The sequence below is a fragment of the Cricetulus griseus genome, chromosome 3 (assembly GCF_003668045.3).
Source record: "Cricetulus griseus strain 17A/GY chromosome 3, alternate assembly CriGri-PICRH-1.0, whole genome shotgun sequence".
In the NCBI taxonomy this organism is placed as follows: Eukaryota; Metazoa; Chordata; class Mammalia; order Rodentia; family Cricetidae; genus Cricetulus; species Cricetulus griseus.
In genome coordinates, this window is record NC_048596.1 from 130,820,012 (window position 1) to 130,840,210 (window position 20,199).

At 47.2% G+C, this 20,199-nt stretch overlaps 1 protein-coding gene across 2 annotated transcripts in view; it reads left to right on the forward strand.

Annotated features, from left to right (window-relative positions):
- Positions 1-9,659: 9,659 nt before the first annotated feature.
- Aldh1a3 (aldehyde dehydrogenase 1 family member A3) overlaps positions 9,660-20,199 on the forward strand; it is a 31,729-nt gene continuing 21,189 nt past the window's right edge. For both annotated transcript variants that reach the window (XM_027408102.2, XM_035441383.1), the window contains exons 1-3: positions 9,660-9,758; positions 14,316-14,420; positions 16,881-17,021. In XM_027408102.2, the coding sequence (XP_027263903.1) occupies positions 9,660-9,758; positions 14,316-14,420; positions 16,881-17,021 (345 nt within the window). The remainder of the gene's footprint in view (positions 9,759-14,315; positions 14,421-16,880; positions 17,022-20,199) is intronic.

Below are 20,199 nucleotides of genomic sequence, written 5' to 3' on the forward strand. Positions count from 1 at the left end.
AGGAAACAATAACAAGACAGATCCCTGACCTTGTCCCATGCAATGTCCTTTCTTCCCAATGCTTTGGATCTGGTGTTGGTTGAACCGACAACTGCAGGGCTTGTGCATACAGAGGACTGACTATTTCTAGTCTAGCCTTCCCACAGAGGGCCCAGAAACATTTATCTTCCCTTAAGCAACTCCCGCGCCATCTCAATGGAAACAAAGCTAACACTGTCCTTGGCCAGTGAATGGATTGTGACTTTGGAAACCCTTCCTCGAGTAGATTAAGAATACCACATGCCCTGCTTCACCTGGCACATCCCTTGGAAATGTCCATTTCCAGGGCAATCTATCACAGCAACATCATATCATCTCTATAGCTGAGCTCTGCAAACCCATCTCCTAATGCAGAAGAGGAAGCCGTCAACACTAGCATCCCCAACACTACAGCTAGTTACTTAAACTGTCTACATTTAGAACAAAATATAGGAGAGCTATCTTTTTGCTGTGTTCTTCTTCTCTGCTTCAGCCATCCATTAGCCATACATGTCCCACCTTAGGCATTCTGGGAAATCAGCATGCTATATTTTGCCCCCAAGGTCCATGCCCCATGATCCATCTGTCTCTCTAATTGTCAAAGGGACAACCTCTCACACTGCCTTAGTCTTTAAGCTTGGATTTCTCAGCAAAAGAACATTTTCTTTTATCTGCTACAATGAAGACATAACCTCTTTTTACTAGTTTTGCCTTGGTGTTGCTAGACTTGGCTCTTGTAAAATTATCAACTAAAAATCTCTAAGGCTATCTCCTGGGGGACAATTGTCTAGTGCCTCCAAAGAGCAGGGCCTGGGTTGGGTGCTGAGCTTCCCTTCTACTCACAGAGAAGCATGACTGAAACTAGGCTGAGAACTGAAGAGATAAGAGAGATTCATTTCAGCCCTCCTGATGAGGTGGGGCCAAGACACTTTCCTCAAAAGACATAACCAGACCAGACCTGGCAGGCATTTTCACACTACCGTGCACATCTGAAGTTTCTGGAGATCATATCAACTTGCAAATCCTGTCTCAGTGGGTCTCAGACTGTGCCCAAGAGTCTGCACTACTAGCAAGAGACCATAGGATGCTGATGGAGAGAGGACTCCTGTTAGATGCATATTGGTGGCAGGTTAGAATGTCCAACTCCTGAGATGTCCTTCTCTGTCAATGGAACATGTCCCCAACAAGACTCTAGATTCCTATGCATGTCCCAGAGTGACAGGCTGGACTTGGACTTGGATCCATCTTTTTATCCATGGCATACATAGCTAATCAATCAAGATGCTCTGATGATCCTCCTTGACATAACATCACAGTGCCAAGCAATGCCTGAGAGGCAATTTAGGAAAATGCCTTATGGCTAAGTCTTGAGAAAAGTCATCCCTGACTTGGCTAAATAAAATAGAAGAAGAGAAACAGGCCAGGGGCAAGTTGGGTTTTCAGAAGCCCAGTCAGGAAGATTTCTAGAAAGTACTCCAAAGTGTCTATGTCAGAGAAAGCAGGCATGCCCACAAAGCTCTCTGAGGTCTCCTCCCATGGTTCTGGAGTTGCTGGAACCCACCTGTGGCTTGTTCATGAAGAAGACCAGAAAAAAAGTTCTAGAAGGACTGAGAAACTAGTCACCAGTCCAGGAATTTCTTGCCTTGTGATGAAGGACGGGACTAGAGTCTATCTCTCTACTAAGAAGGTCTTAAGAGGCATAAATGGACTGCCCACCACACACCAGGAAGCAACTGGCCTTCCCATGCCAAGGCTGTTTTTCAGGGTTCTCATTCTAGGAAAGGTACTAGCATCACTTTAAAGGTGAGGACTCTGAGACAAAGGAAGCTAGGTGGCAAAGATGGCAAGGGCCCAACAGGTATCTTTGTCTTCTATCTGCCTGCCAGGCTAGCCTTCAGACCGCACATAGTATCTCTTGGCACTTGTAACCATTTTGCAATTTCTTGGCACATTTGCTTTACAGGGTCCTTGCTTGTCACCTTTGGGAGAAACTTTGAGGGATGAGGAGGAGCCAGCGACACTCAGGATAGTGTTTTCTGTTGACTCAGTTAAGAGTCAGGATGCAGGGATCTCTTTTTGTACACTGAGCACATGACACCTGGGAGGGAGTTCAGCAGAAGAGCAGGATGACACAGAGCAGGTGTCAGGCCCAAGTCCATTCTGGCCTGTGATTGGCCCCTCTATCTCACTCACCTCAAAAATGGGAATCTGTAGGACTCGCATTGAAGCTCTCAAGGCAGCAGTTCTGATTGCGCCTATGGTACCACTGAAGTCTGGGGCTTCTGGGACTATGACTTCAGTTAACTCTTGTACAGCTGTTTATTTGTAATCAGAAGTGATTACAAATCTGCGTATTTTCTCTATAGAATACATTTCTTTTTTCTTTCTTTTTTTTTCTTTCTTTTTTTTTTTTGGTGGCAATTTCCTACTCAACTTGGTCTCATGACATCTAGTGGCCAACAGAGGAAGTGCAAGGCAATGCCGGTGAGACAAGCAGGTGCAAATGCACACTAGTGTTTCATGGAATAAAAGACGGCCAGAAATTCATCACTAGCTGAAACCTCTGTGGAGTTAGTCAGATGCACATTTAAGCCACAAAGGCCTGTGTTTTATTCCTCATATTTACGCTGATTTACTATCACCAGTGGAAACTACTGTACATGTAATTTGCCTCTTAATTGATAAACACTAACATAAAGCATGATACATAACATCGTGTTATAATGCAATGCAAACCTAATGCTTGTATGCCTACTCAATAATGAAAAGCATGATAAATTGGAAAGTGCTGTAGGCACTCATTAGGTCGGTCCAGCCCCCTGGGAACAGGGTGAGGGTATTAGAGTCATCATAACGCCATAGGGAAGAGTTAGGTAAAGAATAGCACAAACAGTCTCGTTACACCATCAGACAAGATTGCTGTACAGAGGAGTGTAAACTCTGCCAATGAATTCACAAACAGGGTGTGGTTACAAGAGGATCCCCAGGAAACCTCACGACAACATAGAATACCACAGTCATTTCCCCCCACCACGATCTCCACCCCAGGATTCAAGTAGTGGCAAAACTCCAAGAAAAGATTCCTGAGAAATCTGTGCTCCTTTACAGCATATCCCAGCTGAAGGGCAGAGGGACAGACTTCTCACTGTGGGGCCAGGCGAGATGAACCCAAGAGTGATTTGCCAAGCCTTAACATATTCAAACTATTTTTCAAACATTTTGGGTTTGGTCAAATGTATCCCGCTATGTCCCCTTTCCCGGCATTCTTACACCCATGTGGGTTTCAAAGGAAATCTAATATGTATGTTCTGATTCACTTGGGCCTAAGTGAACGCCATTGTTCAGTGAGAATCATTCTGTGTCCAAGACTCTCCCTAGACCCTTTCTTCTATCGCCCCTTAACCCTTCCCCTTCTGACCAGGAAACCTGGTTTGTCTTGATCAAATTGAGCTCAAAAGCCAAAACATTCAAGTCTGGTTCAAACCTCAGAGCCTTTCAAGTCCAATGATGCCTGAGAAGTTTGTGCAAAGGACTTCTGGTGTCACTGAGAATGTCCAGTTACTGCTCTGAGAAAGGCAGGGTGCTATGAGAGAGATGCAGTGGTTAGACACAGTAATAGTTTGTATATTTTAAAACTGAAAATCTTGCCTCTTATTCCCTAGTAGGGAGTGTTGGCCTAGCCAAGCACGCTCCAGGGCTGGGTGGCACAGAAACCTTGGAACTCAGGGCAACTCTCCCGGTGTCAGGGCTTCACTCAGAACACAGTGAACACCAAGAAGGGACCCTAGTATGGAGGGCTGTCTGCCTGGCTGTTTGGGGACATTTGTACCAAGCTATTCTCTTCCTTAGGTGGTATCCCACTGTTCAATTTAGGAACAAAAGCTGTGAATGAATCATTGGAGTAGATTCATTTATTCTTTCTCGGGGTTAGTTTTGTTGTTGTTTTAAAGTTCCTATATTATGTAAATACATGCACCATTTTAAATATTAGTGTGTGTGTGTGTGTGTGTGTGTGTGTGGACATGTACATTTGAACATGTGGAGTTGTCTCTCTCCTTCCAGTGGGCTTCAGGAATTAAACAAAGAGGGAGAATTCAGCAGCATGTACTTTCACCATGGAGCCATCTTGCTAGCCCTAGGACATTTGGGTAAGCTCAAGATAGCAGAGATAGAGAGAACATTTTTTTAAACAGGCTATTCTTTTGATATGAAAATGACATAATCACTCCATTGGAGGCTTTTTGTCATTGTCATAGGATGGGTTGGGTTTATACACCCAGTTCAGGGTGACAATCTGAGCAGGAGTCTTTAACGAGACAGGGTCTATCCTTTTCTTGTATAGAAGAATCCAAGGGAAGGAAATCCAGAGCAAAATCTGGCCCCAGGATCATCAGGTTCTTCCTTTGTCTGCTCCAACATCCTTATCTTAAAATCAACTTCAGAAGTGTCTAACTGTCACAGGATGGCTGTTGCAGCCTCAGCCCTCACGTCTGTATTCCAGGCAATGGGAATGGAAGAATCTCTGAGCTGACTCTACCCCATGGAAGCTCAGGCCAAGACTTCAGCTTATATTTTTTTCACCACCTCTGTCTGCAAGAGAAGATGGTGAACAAGTTTTACCAAAACATATTGCTTCCTGTGATAATGTAGAGTTCTTATGGCCAGAAAGGCGAGACCATTGGAAGGTCAATCGGCTGTCATCCTTACCCGCATGTTCTTTCCTGGCCTTGTCACAACTCCTAACCACTGGAAGACAGGAAAGTTCCAGAAGCCCTGTACTGTGTGTGTGTGAGGTCTCATAAAGGCCAGACCCACAGACATTGTGATGTGTTCTCTTTGTTTTTATATGATGGGTTCTCTGTTTGCTTCTGCCTGATTGGGGCTTGATTCACCTCAGGTTAATGTGTATTTATGTGGAAGACATTTCCTTGGAGTCAAGAAGGGCAAGCAGGGTTGAGGAGAAAGTGCCTGAAAGAGGCAATGGGGTAGCCCTTCAGTCTTTGTCTTGCTAGTGTTAGTCAATGCATCTTCCTTCTTCATGGACTGCTTCTCACTCTCATAATCGTGGTTACTGTGGTTTGAATATGTAATGGACTCCAAAGACCCATGTGTTACAGCTTTGGTTTTCATCCTGTAGTGATACCATTAGTAGGCAGGGCCTAGTGGAAAGCTATTTAGTCATTGGAGTGTGTCTTAAAGGGCCCTGGCCACTTCCTGTTTCTCTCTCTCTCTCTCTCTCTCTCTCTCTGTTTCCCAGTCAGTGTGGGGTGAACTCTGCCATCTGTTCCTGCCATGATATGATACATCACCACAGACAGAAGAAAACAGGCCCAATGGATCCTGGAAGTATGAGCTGAGATCCAGCCTTTCTCATCATGACCATTTCTGTGAAAGACTGTCTTCATTGACCAATGACGGGTGAGGGCTCAGCCCACTATGGGCAGCACCATCCCTATGGAAGTGAATCTTGGCTCTATATGAAAGCTGAGGATACGCCATTGAATGAACCACTAATTGTGGACTGGAAGTATAAGCCAAAGAAGCCCTTTCCCCACTCACCTAAGTTGCTTTTGATCAGAGTATTTTTGTCACAGAAAAAGCAAATTAGAACATAGGAAAACAGATTCATTTGCATGCTCCCACGAAATTGTAACATGGGGGAGGAGGACTTAATGAATCACAATTTATAAAATTTGCATGGTAAGAAGCTGCCTGTTCAAATGAACACTGGGAAGTTCCCACAAAAATATAGACAATGCTTCTATGATAATGGTAAACAAACACTCATAATGAAATCAACCTTGCCTTAGTTCTGGGGCACCTGCCAACCCATTTATAGCCAAGAAAACTGAGATTGGGTTATCTGTCCTGAGCTACTAGCCACCACCTAACAATCACACTGCCTTCACTTTGATCAAAGACCCTCCTGTCGGAAAAGCTTAGCTCTCTGGAAAGCCTCTCAGAGCACACACCATGGACTTGGATTGGGTCAGACTTCTAGTCTCTGAGTGAGATGAGTGGTTTGGGCAAGGAGCGACAGTTCAGGGATGCCTGGGACCCTCAGAAGAGGCTCAGACACCAGACTTGAAATAAAGTTAAATCAAGTGTAAGTTCTGTCCTACCCATTATTAACTACGTTATTATACATTTCAACATCTCCCACAAACATAGTTGGAAAATGGAATTAGGTTGCGATGTGAGACACATTATCTGTTCTCTCTTTTATCTCGGTTTTTGCCTTCATGTATATCTGTGTGGAGGCCAGAAGTTAACATCAGATGTCTTTCTCGTCACTCACCACTTCAGAGAGATTGGCTGGCCAGTGAGCTCCAGGAATGGGCCTGTTTCCATCTAGCCATTTAGAGCTGGAATTACACATGCTGCCATGAAGATCTTTTACACACAGGTGCTGAGGAGCTACCTCAGGTCCTCCTGCCCACGCAGCAAGCACTTTAATGACTGAGTCATTCCTCCTGTCCCCATGCTTTGTAAAACCATTTATTTATGTATTCATTTATATGTGTATGAGTGCTTTACCTGTGAGAACATATGTGCACCACACATGTGCAATGCCCGAAGGTATCAGATGAGGGTATCAGATCCCCTGGAACTGGAGTTATAGACAGTTGTGAGCTGTCATGTGGGTGCTGGGAACACAACCATCTCTCCACACTGCCCTCATGGTGCTTATTTCTATCAAATGTTTACCACACAAACAAGCCTTCAGCATAGTCCCAGATCACATGACACACCCACCAAGAAGCTAAGCCTCAGACAGTGCCAGCACCACCAACCTGAATACAAAAACAATGAAATTAGCAGGAAAGTGTAGGCTGGGAAAGCCCCTTGAGCCAGGAAGAAATGAGGGCAGCATTCACCTTCTGAGGAGAAACGTCTGCTAGGTGGAATAATGGGAAAATTAAGAACAGACACATATACAGCACTTTACAGTTTATCCAGTGCTATCTTGCTTGAGCCTTTCCAAGTGCTGGGAAGGGGGAAGGGGGTTACAGGAAAGGAAATGAAAGCTCAGAGCTCCAGTGTCCAACTCATGAGCACACAGCTGGGTTTGAGGCAGGGATGGAGGAGAGAGGCTGGGCCTTTACCAACCACGATGCTCAGGAAGCTCCCAGACACCTGGTGACCCACTGTGCAAAGTAATGAGTCCTTGTCCTTCTCTAATCCCTAGGACCATGTCCTTGAGGCCAAGGCCATAACTTTGGTTCCTAGTAGACATGGCCAGAAGGGACAATCCCATTATTTTATCATCCTATAAAGCACTTATTACTTTAACTATAGCAGGTGACATGGGGTCACCTTGGGACACAGGCATATCCTTGGGTGAATAAATATGACAGCAAAATGTAAGAGGAACCTGTCCTCACACCCTGCACCACCCGCTCCCACAGTTTGCCTTTGGTGCCTCCAAGACAGTGATGTCCAGGGCAAGTATCCACCTGCCTCTGTTTGCTCACCTGTAAAATGGGAACTTGAGCATCTCAGCTTCTCCCTGCCTGCTGAGGGGAGTGGAGGAAGAGCCTTCCAGTCAGGACAAGCCCAAAGCCAAGCTCACCCCCCCACCCCCACCTGCTCTTTGGGAACTGCCTACTACAGGGAAGGTCTATAGTTGAGTGTTCTGCTCTGACCTCAAGGTCACACTGGAATCAACAAGAGTCAATGGTGAGCTGTCTACAGCATTGCCACTGACTCAAAGGCTCTTCGACTGGCCACCACGGGTCAGGAGGCAGTCTTGGGGTGTGAATTGAAGTTACCTGCTTTATCTACTCTGTGGCCAGCCGTACCAACTATTGAGCAGAGTTCTTCTTCCCAATCCCATTCGCCTCCCCCATCAGTGCAGCAATTATTTAATAAATACAACATCCTCTGTACATTGTCGGAGTTTTCATTTTCTTAAAGATCTGACAAACTGATAACCCAGGAAGGATCTCAGGTAAACTTTGTGGGATGGGAGTTCTGATAGGCTTGTGACAAATGCCAGCTTTTGGTCCTTGGCCACTACACAGGGGGACGATGGTCTTTCACTGTTTCAAAAACACTCACACAATGGGACTCAGAATCCAGGACACCTATTGGGAGACATCCCAGATGTTTTCAATAGACCAAGGTGAGAGTCATGGGGCCAGCCACACAGGTGGAGAGCCCAGAAAGTGGCAGTGGAGATGAGGGGAGAATGTTGGTTACCCCAGTGTCAAAGGCAGATGCTCAGATGTCTGTCAGTCCTCACTCATTTGGAGACCCACAGTCCCCCTTCTCTAGTCTCACCTTCATGCTTAACCTTATAACAGCAGAAGACCTTTCCACCATCAGAAAAACAGAGCTCAAATGGGGCCTTTCCAAAGGTTCACAGCTTATTCTGCTATTCAGAAGGATGCCTAGTGTCACTACAATGAGGACGAACACTAAGAACAGAAAAGGACACAAAGTGCCTACAACAGAGAGAGAAAGCCGTTTCACTGACTCTGGTGGGATTTCTCACAGAATAACATGGCTGAGCTTCTCTGAGGATTAAACCACCTCTCCTGTGGGGAGTTCAAGCCTAACTCTGATGAACCCATCTTACATCGGGGTGAGTCACTTTCCAGACGGGGCTTAAGACTAGTTGCTGCGATGAATGGAGCATTCTCTAAATGGCAAAATAAGAGGAGTTGGACATGCCTTCATCCCTACTCCTTCTTAGCAGTTCTGAGCAATGTAACCATCTGAAAGCAAATAGCTGCAAAGATCTCACGTCTTTTGTGTTTGGGTTGTTTTGTTTTGGTTGTTGTTTTCGTTTATAAGACGGAGATTTAATTTATGCGTTTCGAATATTAAATAATTGTCCCCCTTGGGCTGGACCTGAAAGTGGTGTGTGCTTATGAAGACCAGAGGACCAGCAGCCACAGGGCTCCCAAGTGCGGTGCCTAAGAGCTGTTTAGCTTTTGCCTTATGTCCTGGGTGTGAAGAAGTTCCCTGCCAGCCCGACTCAGAGTGGACCTCCAGTCGCTGGCTGCTCTAGCTTGGGCAGGATGGACCTCGGGCGTCTGGCTATTGGACCCCAAGTCGAGGCAGAGATGGGTGGTGGCCGCACGACGTCCAGATTCGGGCTCCTCATAGGGCACCAGAGCGAGCGCTCACTCCCGCCAAAGTTGGGCCCGAGCGCTCACTCCCGCCAAAGTTGGGCAACAGCAGGGACCACAGGTGCCTCGGGAGAGGGGCCTGTTACCGCGATCGCTGCCCGCCAGCTCCCTCCCTTTACTGGTGTCCGAATCCTGAGAGTTCCCGGCCCTAAAGTCGCTCTCCGAGCTCGCGGAAGGGCAGCCTCCAGGGCTGCAGAAACCCGCGGCGTGGCCTCCCTGCAACGCGCAGAGGGATCCCGCCGCAGCCGAGGTCAGACCGGGACCATCCTGCTCCTGCAGGGGCAGGGACAGCGGGAGGGGTGACTGCGGCGGCGGCCGGGTCCCCTCCTCCCCTCCGGCGCCCGCCCTCCCTTCCTGCAGCCAATTAGGCGGCCCCCTTGGGCGGGAGGCGTGGGGCGCTGCATAAAGGCGCGGAGCTGTCACCCGGAGCAGGCTGCGCACCGCCCAGGCAGAGCCGGTGCGTCGGGGACTCGGACTCCTCGGGCCGTGGAGCGCAGACCAGCCATGGCCACCACTAACGGGGCTGTGGAAAATGGACAGTCGGATGGGAAACAGCCTGCACTGCCGCGCCCCATCCGCAACTTGGAGGTTAAGTTCACCAAGGTAAGGAGGGCTCCCCTTCGACTCACGGCCTCGGCCGCGCAGAGCAGTCCGGTAGGGAGAGCAGGGACCAGGAGACAACTCTGTTGGAAGTCCACTGGGAACTGGTGGGGTCCGGATCCTCGGAAACTTCACTTTTTTGGGGGGGGGCACCCAGAGTGAGAACCCACGCCTCTGCCTAGGTGACCTAAGTCTCAAACCTGAGGACCAAGAGTGCAACTCCGCAAGCGCCGAAGCTGCAGAGTTGCAGCCTGCAGCGGCCACGATGTGCCTGGGTGGGCCATCGTCCACTTTGGGTGCTGTTTGCTTGTAACAGTGACACTGTGCCCGGTGACTTCTTTACAGAGGGATTTCTGGTCTGAAGGCCCTAGGCTGTGGGAGCGCTAGAGGTACCTGAGGACCCAAAATGAGTTTCAAGTATGAGCCCCATTCGGAACTTCCTGGGCAATGAGAGAAGGATCTGGCCCCTTATGTGTGCTCAGCCTAAATCTAGTTTACCAGTCCAGCTGCAGAGGGAAGATGGAGACCACTGATATGAACACTCAAGGCCTGGGCCTAGGGAAGCTGAGCTGCAGGTTGCACAAGGCCACAGATAGTGCCCGGGAGTATTGGCGTCTGCCCTTTCCCGGGAGGCTGGAACAGGCAGAGTGATGAGATACCTGCTGTGAGCTGCAGGGACAATGGTGATGTCGTCTGGGAAGAACAACTGTAAACTCTTGGATGCGGATGCGCTGCTCTGTGCCTGCTGGATGCAGAGCATCTGAGGGACTCAGATCCAGGGCAGCTTTTGGCTTCAGGTCTGGAAACTTCAACCCATCTTATTTGCACATCTTATCCATAGCTCCTGACTCCAGCTGTCACAATGCTTAGAAACCACCCTCATAAATTTTATTTTCAAAAGTAGCAATTATCCTTTTGGAATAATTTTAATCAAAAGGCGAAAGCGGCAGGCCGCTACGTGTGGCCTTCAGACCCTGATCGGTTGGCACTGAGTCCCCAAAGTTGGCTATGCCGACGTATACATTGCATGACATTTACATGAGCTGTTTTTCCAAGGAAGGCTCTATAATCAAGACAGGCACAGCCCTGGTAGGACTGGAAGTTTTTAAAATGCAGTTTCCTCAATGGTATCAGCCTTAGAGGGAGAATTCCAACACCAGCTCTACAAACGGGAGGAATAATGGCTTCGTTTTCTAGACCCACACTGAGATGGGATTCTTGTTCTGGTGGTGGCCATTTCGTTTTGTTTTTACAATTATGTAAAAACACCACAGCCACCAGAAAATGAACAATATTGTCCCTTTGCTTAATAAATTGAGTCCTCCCACAACTGTCTAGCTACAGGGCAGGAAAAGTTTGTCTCTTTCCAGGCGAATCCCTGAACACTTTAAAGGTATCTATGCAGCCTTTATGGAGAGGGCCCTGGGAGGTCCTCAGAGGAGCGATGCTGTCCTGACCCAGCCCCCTCCCACTTTGTGGGTTGAAGGCGCTGGTGTGTCTGATGGAGGCTGCGGAAACCAGGGGACTGAGAGCTGGGATCCTTGGAAGGTTCCAGGAGATGTCTGGCTACACCTTCCACCCCTTATTGGCTCTGCCTGCTTCCTCCTTGCTCCTTGCGCACCTCTGCAGAGCCCTTTCATAACAATTAAAAGCCAAGGTGAGCCTCGTACCATCAGGGTGCCCTGGCTAAGGAAGGGAGTCAAAGATGCTGAAGAGCAGAGTCCAGGTCCAGGGCAAATGGTAGACTGTGAAGCATTCCAGCTAGCAAGGGTGTGCGCAGTTTTCCTGACTCACTGTGCTTCTCCAACATGGAGGACCGGTTTGAGCCCAGGCTGTGGCAGGACTATCTACCAGCGTTCAGAAGGGTGATTTTATCAAAGCTCCTTCATTTGTCCTCAGATTTGTATATTGGGCACAGGTTCATGTGGAGTGATTCTGGTGAGGAGAGGGAGGGTCCTGGGGGGGGGAGGGCACATCTCTGTACTGATCCTAGAGGATGGCAGCCCCTTCCATTTCAGGGACCCACTTCTAGTAGCAGAGGTTCTCTTTCAAGTGTTTTAATTCATCAAAATACAAAATTTTACCATCTATTTCATGAAAAGTGAAAATCCCCCAAATCTGCTGGAAATATAGTCATTTTGAATTTAGCTGAGTCCAGTGGAAGTTGCTGGAAATAATACCAGCAGCATTCTCTTTTGTGATCATCACCTTTACCGTTCTCAGGCACTGCCTTACAGGTCCATTGGTGAAATATGAATTCTATTTACATCCCATAGTATCTTTTCAGCTTTATATCTCAATAATGCCCTGTTCCTACCGGTTCACACGTCAACGAAGGCCTGTCAGCTAGCACCTTATGAGTCACAATTCATCCAGCATCAGTGGTGGGCCCCGCCCAGGACTGTTTCTTCATTTGTATTTATGAGTTGCTCTGGTGGAAAGAAAACCAGCAGTGGGAACCACTTATGGGATCACTTACTAGTAGGATAAGGAAAGCAGCTTTGCTTAGTGAGAAACTCTGAGATGCAGAAATAAGGTCAACTGGGCTGAAGTTTTTATTTGAGGTCACTGGTTTGCAAGGTCTAAGGATCAATGTCAGGAACAACCAGGATATATATATATATATATATATATATATATATATATATATATCTGAAGAGCGTGCCTACAGATGAGGTGTATGTAGTAGACATCCGATCACTGCAATCTGCTTCCATTCCCGGCTATTTAGACTCTGTTTTACCACCTTCTCATTTTCCCTCCTCCTTGGAATTGATACCAGGAAGGACCTAGAATCAGCAATTTTCTCTGACAGTCTCTATTATCTAACCAACGAAATTTCATCTTCCTTCAAATGGGCCTGCTCCTGGCTTCACTTTCCTCTCCGCACTAACTCCTTCCCTGCTTATTAATTTCTCGCTGTTGCCGAGTAATTACTTGCTGCATGGCAAAAGTGAACTCTTGGATTTGGTTTCAGCTGGAAGAATAAACCTGTAATTGTAGCCAGGCCTTTTCCTCGCATGCTTCCCTGGGGGCCTGGCCTCACATGGAAGGCTCCAAGCTTCCAGAATTTAGATGGGCATGCCCTACTGGAACTTCATTCTCTCAGCTCCAAACTCCATATTGAGGGTCTGGATTAGCCTCTGCTCACCTGCCTGGCCAAAGCCTGCTTGATGTTTGAGGTTCACTCCAGAGGTAGCCTGGGTTGGTTTCCTTCTGCTTCAAAACCTATACAAGAGAGTCTGAAACAATGGCAACCAAGACACACTCTCAGGGCATGGCTGCTCTACTATCAGCAGGGGATGGTCCTGTCCCAAATGAATCGACCTCCATCATTGAAAAATGCAGTGAAAAAATATTATTATCATCATTTTACTCACTTGCATAGTTATATGATATGCTTTAGGCTATAGAATTCAGGCAGGCACATAACAACCTTTTCTGTGGGTGGGCTGCATGAATGAGGTTCCAGAAACTACAGAAACTGTGGCTGCCCTGGTGGCTGATGGGCCTTCTGTGCCATCAGAGCCTGCTTTTGTATGCTATGGGTCCCCGGTTCTGGTTCTTTCTAAAAACCACATCTTTTTTTTTTAATTTTTATTTCATGGGCATTGGTGTTCTGCCTGCATGTATGTCTGTTTGAGGGTGTCAGATCCTGTAGAAATGTTGATGCAGACAGTTCTGAGCTGCTGCATGGGGGCTGGGAATTGAACCAGGGGACCGTGGAAGAGCAGCTAATGCTCTTTACCACTGAGCCATCTCTCCAGCTCTCCAAAGCCACAACTTCTAAAGGTGATTAAAGCTTAGAAAAAAGTCCCAGTAAGTAGAATGGGTCTCAGTGCACTGATTTGATAAACGCTTTTTAAATACTATATTTTTAGTTATGTTTGGATACTTGAGGCCACTATGAGATAATGTTTTGTGAGCTACTTATTTCTGGATATAAATGGCAGTTTACTATACTTTTAACATAATTTAAAAGTTTCTAACCCAGATACTTAACTCTGTGTTCCTACACTGGCTTTGTAAAACACCCCAGGAAGGTTCCAAACTCTGTAAAGGGGATGCAGAGACCATGCCATCATGCGGCTTAAGGAAGCCTAAGGAGTCATGGGAAGATCTCGAATAAACCTAGGTCCTAGGGGTCTTGCTTGGAAGGAGGAAAGGGTGTGTAGAGCTTACAACCTTTCAGGACCTGGCAGATCGTATGTACACAAGTCTCCCCACCATGCAAGCTTCCATGTGCATGCTCCTTGTAACCACTGCATTCAGCAGTCCCTTGGCAAATACATGCTATTGCTACAAATGAAGATGCAATTTAGAAAAATAACTTCAAAAGGGCTTTGGATTAATTATGTCCAATTGGTTCTGTGAGGCCATTCCCCATTGGTTGCTTCGAGAGATTCTGTGTTCTGTCCCCCACTCCAGTTCTCATCTACAAAACATCCAAGGGAGGGGGCAGGGAAGAAGGCGGACAAGACATTACCTAAGATCCTTAGCATGTTGAAATTGTATGATTTTGATTTAAACCTAATTTGTTGCACTTCCTTTCCCACTTAGATATTTATCAACAACGACTGGCACGAGTCCAAGAGTGGGAAAAAGTTTGCCACATATAACCCTTCAACTCTAGAGAAAATCTGTGAGGTGGAAGAAGGCGACAAGGTGGGTCCCTCCCCCCTTCTCTAAGTAATCCGATTAGAGATAAACGAAGGCTGAGGAAGCTGTGTGGCTTGGCTGTAAGACACATGGGCCCACCTCCAGGTAGGGCCAGGGCAACCACAGCAGCCAGTCGGTATGTGCAGCTCAAACACAGCCTAACATGGGATCAATTACAGATGGTCCTCTGCGCAGAGTCACCGTCTTTGATGGATGTTTCTCCATCTCTGAGGATGACCTCAGCTGTCTTCATCACACAGCTAAAGGGAAGGGTTTTTTTCTCAATTATTTCAACCTGTAAGCATTAAAGAATCTCCCAAGAAGGCATTTCCTGCTGGTATGTTTCACCAAAAGTAGCATTCTGGCAGGAGACACTTTAAAAGGGGGGGTTTCAAAGGGTGGGGAGGATGCTCCCAAATGGTCCTGGGGGGTGTGATTATGTCACATTACTGCTCGGTTTCTCTGCTAGTGGACATGCACACAATCATATGAGACTGTAGTCTGGGTAGACCTTTTGCCTGGTATAAGGTCTCCTTTATCACACAGACATGAAGCGACTTCTGCATGTATCTTTTTTTTTACCTTTCAAGGTCATAAAATACGTTTTAAATAGAAGGGCCTCTAAAGAAAAGATGATTAGGGTAACAACCTCCTACAGAGGGAAGAAAAACGAGTGTCTGCTTAACCACGAGGGTACTGGATGGATTGCCTGCCTGCCTTTCTTCCTTTCTCCTTCCTTTCCTGTCTCCCTTCATCCCTCCCCTTTTCCTTTTTCTCTTCCTCTCTTCCTTCCATCACCTTTCCTCCCTTCTGTTCCATCCCTTCCCCTCACCATTGCTCTTCCTTTTTACCACACCCCCCCATTCTGAGATACCATCTTGCACTATTTTCCAGGCTAGTGGAAAATTCCTAGGCTTCTGGGGATCTTCCTGGGACTACAGATATTGGGGAGGCATGGAGCAGAGTGTTGCAGGTCAACCCCCAAGGCTCTTTGCATGCTGGGTAAGCACTCCAGTGCTGAGCAACACCCTCAGGCCTTGGTTTCTTGAGACAGTTCTCACTATTTAGCACAGTCTTGCCTCAAACTCCTGATCTTCCTGCCTCCACGTCCCAAGCGCTGAGGTTAGAGGTGTGTGCCACCACACCTGCTGATACACACAGACTCTTACTGTGTACATTGGTGAGGCCAAGTGGGTGAAGAAGACTGGGATTTTCTTCCACAAGTGACAGCTTTTGTATGGGAAAGGAAGCCCAGTGGCTCACAAGCATAGCCCCAGCTCCCTGTGATCCCTTACACTGAAAAGCAAAGAAGTGGGGGTGGGGTGGGAGGAAGCTGGGAGGGCCTGACAGAGGGGGTGTATGACTGATAAACCCCAGGAGGAAAGTAGGAACCCAGTGGTAGGGTCTGGTTGCTTCCATCACCTGGATAAACATTTTTCTCCATAAACCCAGAGACAGGCTACCCATCCCTTGCAGCAGAAGAGGTCCTGACCTCCTCTTGGGAACCAGGACAAGAACCACAGTGTCCAACATTTCCCTTGCTAAAGCATCCCCTCATTCCGTGAAGGCTTTGGTGATGGTCTTGGCTGAGGCCTCTCCTGACTGGGGTCCTCATCAGCTACCTGTCTTATCACCTAGGGAGACAGGCTCAGGGCAGGATGAGACATTGCTATCAGCAACCAGATCTTCAGAGCCTGTTTTCCTGAAATGAGGACAGTTGGCTCTCCTCTGCACACATCTTGCTTCTGTTCTTTTAAAAGCTGGCAGGCAGGGGCAAGGGGCAAGGCTCAGTAGTAGAAGGCTTGTTTAGCACATGGCAAGGCTTCAGTTCAATTCTCAGCACACACACACACACACACACACACACACACACACCACACAAAGACCCGTGGTTGTTACTCTTCCTTAAGTACAACATTTAGTGTGGAAGCGGTGGTCTCTGTGTGTGTTGAAATGGAGCTAACACATGGTAAATCTTTTTAGTTTTTTACAACTTATTTTATTTATTATTAGTGTGTATGTGACGTGCGTGTGCCTGCAGACACTCCTGTGTTTACTGGGAGGTCAGAGGGCAACTTTGGGGAGTTGTTCCTCTGTTTGCACTGTGGGTCCTGGGGATTGAACTTGGATCTTCAGGCTGTCACAGCAAACACTTAAGCCAGCTCAGCTATCACTGCACTGCCCTGGGAAGTCCTTTAGAACTGGGTCATCAAGAAAAACATTTGAAGTCAACGACTCTATAAGACATTAATACTTGGCCATTACAGAAATATTTTTAAAGACTTATCATGTAAAGAAAAAAGTACTTGGAAGACCCCAGTCATCCAAAGGATTTAAAAACTTGTTTCTGGAAGCCGGGCTGCCCCTCCTTCCTTGGCTCCACAGCAAGACAACTGCTGTTTTCTGTGCCCTCAGACTGCGGTTGCATGAAAAGTGACACACTCTCTCTGTTGTTTTGCCATGCAGCCCGATGTGGACAAGGCTGTGGAGGCCGCACAAGCTGCCTTCCAGAGGGGCTCACCGTGGCGCCAGCTGGATGCCCTGAGGCGAGGCCAGTTGCTGCACCAGCTGGCCGATCTTGTGGAAAGGGACCGTGCTATCCTGGCAGTGAGTATAGGCACCGTCAGGTGTGGGGGAACCATCCTCACTGTTCCCCTCACTTGGGGGTCTGTCCCCATGGGGTGTGACTGGAAATATCTGAGGTGCTTGTTTTGTGTGGCCACGGGTCTGTTTGGTCTTGGGAAATGACCATGCCTCAGGACTTTATCCTTTTCATCTTGAAGTCAGACATTCTCCCCTGCAGCTCAGCTTCTGAGCCTAGCTGTATAAAGGAAGTTCCCTGTCTCAGTGGTTCCCAGTCTAGGGACGTTCACAGCTGGTCACTAAAGACTGAGCTCACCTGACCTCTCCTGGACATTCATGTAATAACTATTTTCTTCTCCATATTATGTTCCTTGTAAACAGAAATATTACCTCATCATAGGTAAGCTAGTCTCCCCTTATCTGAGGTTTCAGTTATCAGAATCACCCCCCAGCTCAAAAATATTACATGGAAAATCCTAGAAATAAGCAATTGACCTTGTATTGCAGTGAGCTATTGTAATTTCATTTATTAGTTGCTGCTTCTCATCTCTTATGGTAATTTATAAGCTAAGTTTTATTGTAAGAACTTAGTAAGGGGAAAATGCAGTATGTATTTAGGGATTCGGCACTACCTGAAGTTTTCAGGCATTGTTGAATATGCATGAGACCACAGACTTAATGAGCTGGTTGTGGTCCTTTTGTTTTAATTATTAAAGCAAATGACACTGTTTATAGAAAATCCAAGACCTTGCATTTCTAAATGCATTCCTGTATCACCCCAGAACTGGACAGTGGTGAACAACCCCAGAATGTTGGCAAGGACAAGATTTGATTATTGAAAGCCCACAGCATAAAAGGTCTGAGTTCAAATCCCAGATCTGCCACTTACTGATTACATGCTGTTTTCTTAAATGCTTGAGATTCATTTCTTCAGGTAAAATGTCATAGATAATGGTATCCAAGTGTTGGGAAAAATAGCCATTTGACATCCTCAGCAGGTCCCCAGCATACAGTAGTTAATTTAAATAATAGCACTCATCATGTTGATCCTACAGAACGCCAGACTCTGACCCATGCTGCCCGCCTCCCTGCTGGCCAGTAACTTTTCTCTAAACTGTAGCTCCTCTGCTAGGACATTGGGACAGGAATAGCAATACTGCCTACCCATGGGCAGGACACAAATACTACCGGGCTGGAAAGGCCTTAATAAGTTGTAAGTGTGCTCTGTAACAAATTTCAGCCCTCCTTTGGCCCTGAGATAGATGACCAGAAGACATTACTGGGCCACAGGAAGTCTTTTGTTTTTAAATGCTTTTAGTCATTATTATGTGTGGGGTGTGTGTGTGTGTGTGTGTGTGTGTGTGTGTGTGTGTGTGTGTACTTGCCACAGTGCACTTGTGGAGGTCAGGGTACAATTTTCAGGAGTTGGCTCTCCCAAGGATCCAACTCAGGTCCTCCAGCTTGGTGGCAAGCACCTGCCCCAGAGCTGTGTCACTGGCCCCTCGGGGAGTCTCAAAACCATTGCAACCTTCACTCTAGCTGTTGTACAGTTCAATTTCTTGGTTAAAATTTTTTTCAAACCTTGAGGCCCATTTTGTAGGAAGGGACATCTTTTCGGTCTTTGATTTAGAAAAATGGTTTTGATGCTGAAAACCCTTTTGAAGAACAGTATCAGGCAGGACACTGAACTGCCTTTGTCCCAAGTATACTCCTTGGGGCTAGGGGAGCTCTCTTTGAGAGCGGTCTGTGGATAGCCTGAGCTCTGTTTCCTTCCTCCCAGTTGCTAGGTCTCCTGTTCCCAGGAATGAATCTGAGTGAGTGTAGCTCCCTCCCAGGGTAAAAAGCTCCAGAGAGCCTCGGCTTTCTTCCTGCACCGAAAACCAGCCACACTGTTCAAGCTGCCAAACTGGCTTTTTCAAAAACATTTCTGTTTTCCCCCGCATGAGCTCATCAGTCTGCAATGTCCGTGAGCACTAATAGCAGGCTCAAGAGGATGTGCCCTGGGCAACCCTCCCCACCCTGTCCTCAAGTGTCAGTACCATCTGTGGTATAAGCAGTGCAAGGCCACCTTCCTCTCCAGGCAGTCCCATCGCCCTGGCACTGTAGCATTTTGATAGCGGCAGCTGCAGGTGAGAGGACTGGGGACAGCACCCAGCACTTCAGTCCCGCCACTGCAACCTGCTAGCCCACAAGAAATAAGATCCAGCTCTTGGCCACAACATTAAAGGGACCCAAGAATGACTGGGAAATATGGCTTTGAAAATTCTGACCACATCACAGGAGGGCACCCCTCCCTCTCTACCTTGATATGGTTTCCTGCCTTTTCGAGCCGCAAAATGCTTTATTCTGTCATATTCTCCGGCCAGCTCAGTGGTTTTGATGGAGCTGGGTGTTTACTGTGTTCAAAGTTTGGAAACAGATGTGGGGGCCTCGGTGGCTCGTGGCTTTCCAGCTCTGTTGAGGCACCCTGGGCCCAAGCTGTAGACTTTTGGGTGCTCATCTAGCTAGGTACCAAATACCCCCCCCCATGAGAGATTAACCTTTCAACATAGGTGCCATTTCCCGACCCTTGTTTGCAGTATGAGCATACTAGCTTCTAGGGAAGCCATCCCAGCATTCATCTTTCAGAAGGGGCATTTTTCTCTTAGTACGCTGAAGAGAGTAAGCCTGGGAGTGGCCGAGGTGGCTCATGTTTGAATCACAGCAGTAAGTCACAAGACAGTCGTCTGTTTCTGTCAGGAGCTAACACTTGATTTCTCAAGCTCAATCATCTAACTCCAATCTCCTCCTCGTCTTTTTCTTTTCTTTATTTTATTTTATTGGTGCATGTGAATACGTATATGTGTCTTAGTTAGGTTTTCTATAGCTGTCATAAATCACCATAGCTAAAAAGCAACTTGAGGAGGAAAGGATTTATTTCAGCCTGCAGCTCTCAGGTCACACTCCATCACTCGAGGCAGTCAGGACTGGAACTCAAGTCAGGAACCTGGAGGCAGGAGCTGAAGCAGAAGCCATGCAAGTGTGACACTTACTGGCTTACTCTTCATGGCTTGCGCAGCCTGCTTTCTTACACCATCCAGGATTAACTGTGGGAGATGACACCGCCCACAGTGAGCTGTGGGTCTTCTCCATTACCCATTAGTCAAGAAATGTCCCCACAGACTTGTGTATGGACCACTCTGATGAGGGCATTTTCTCAATT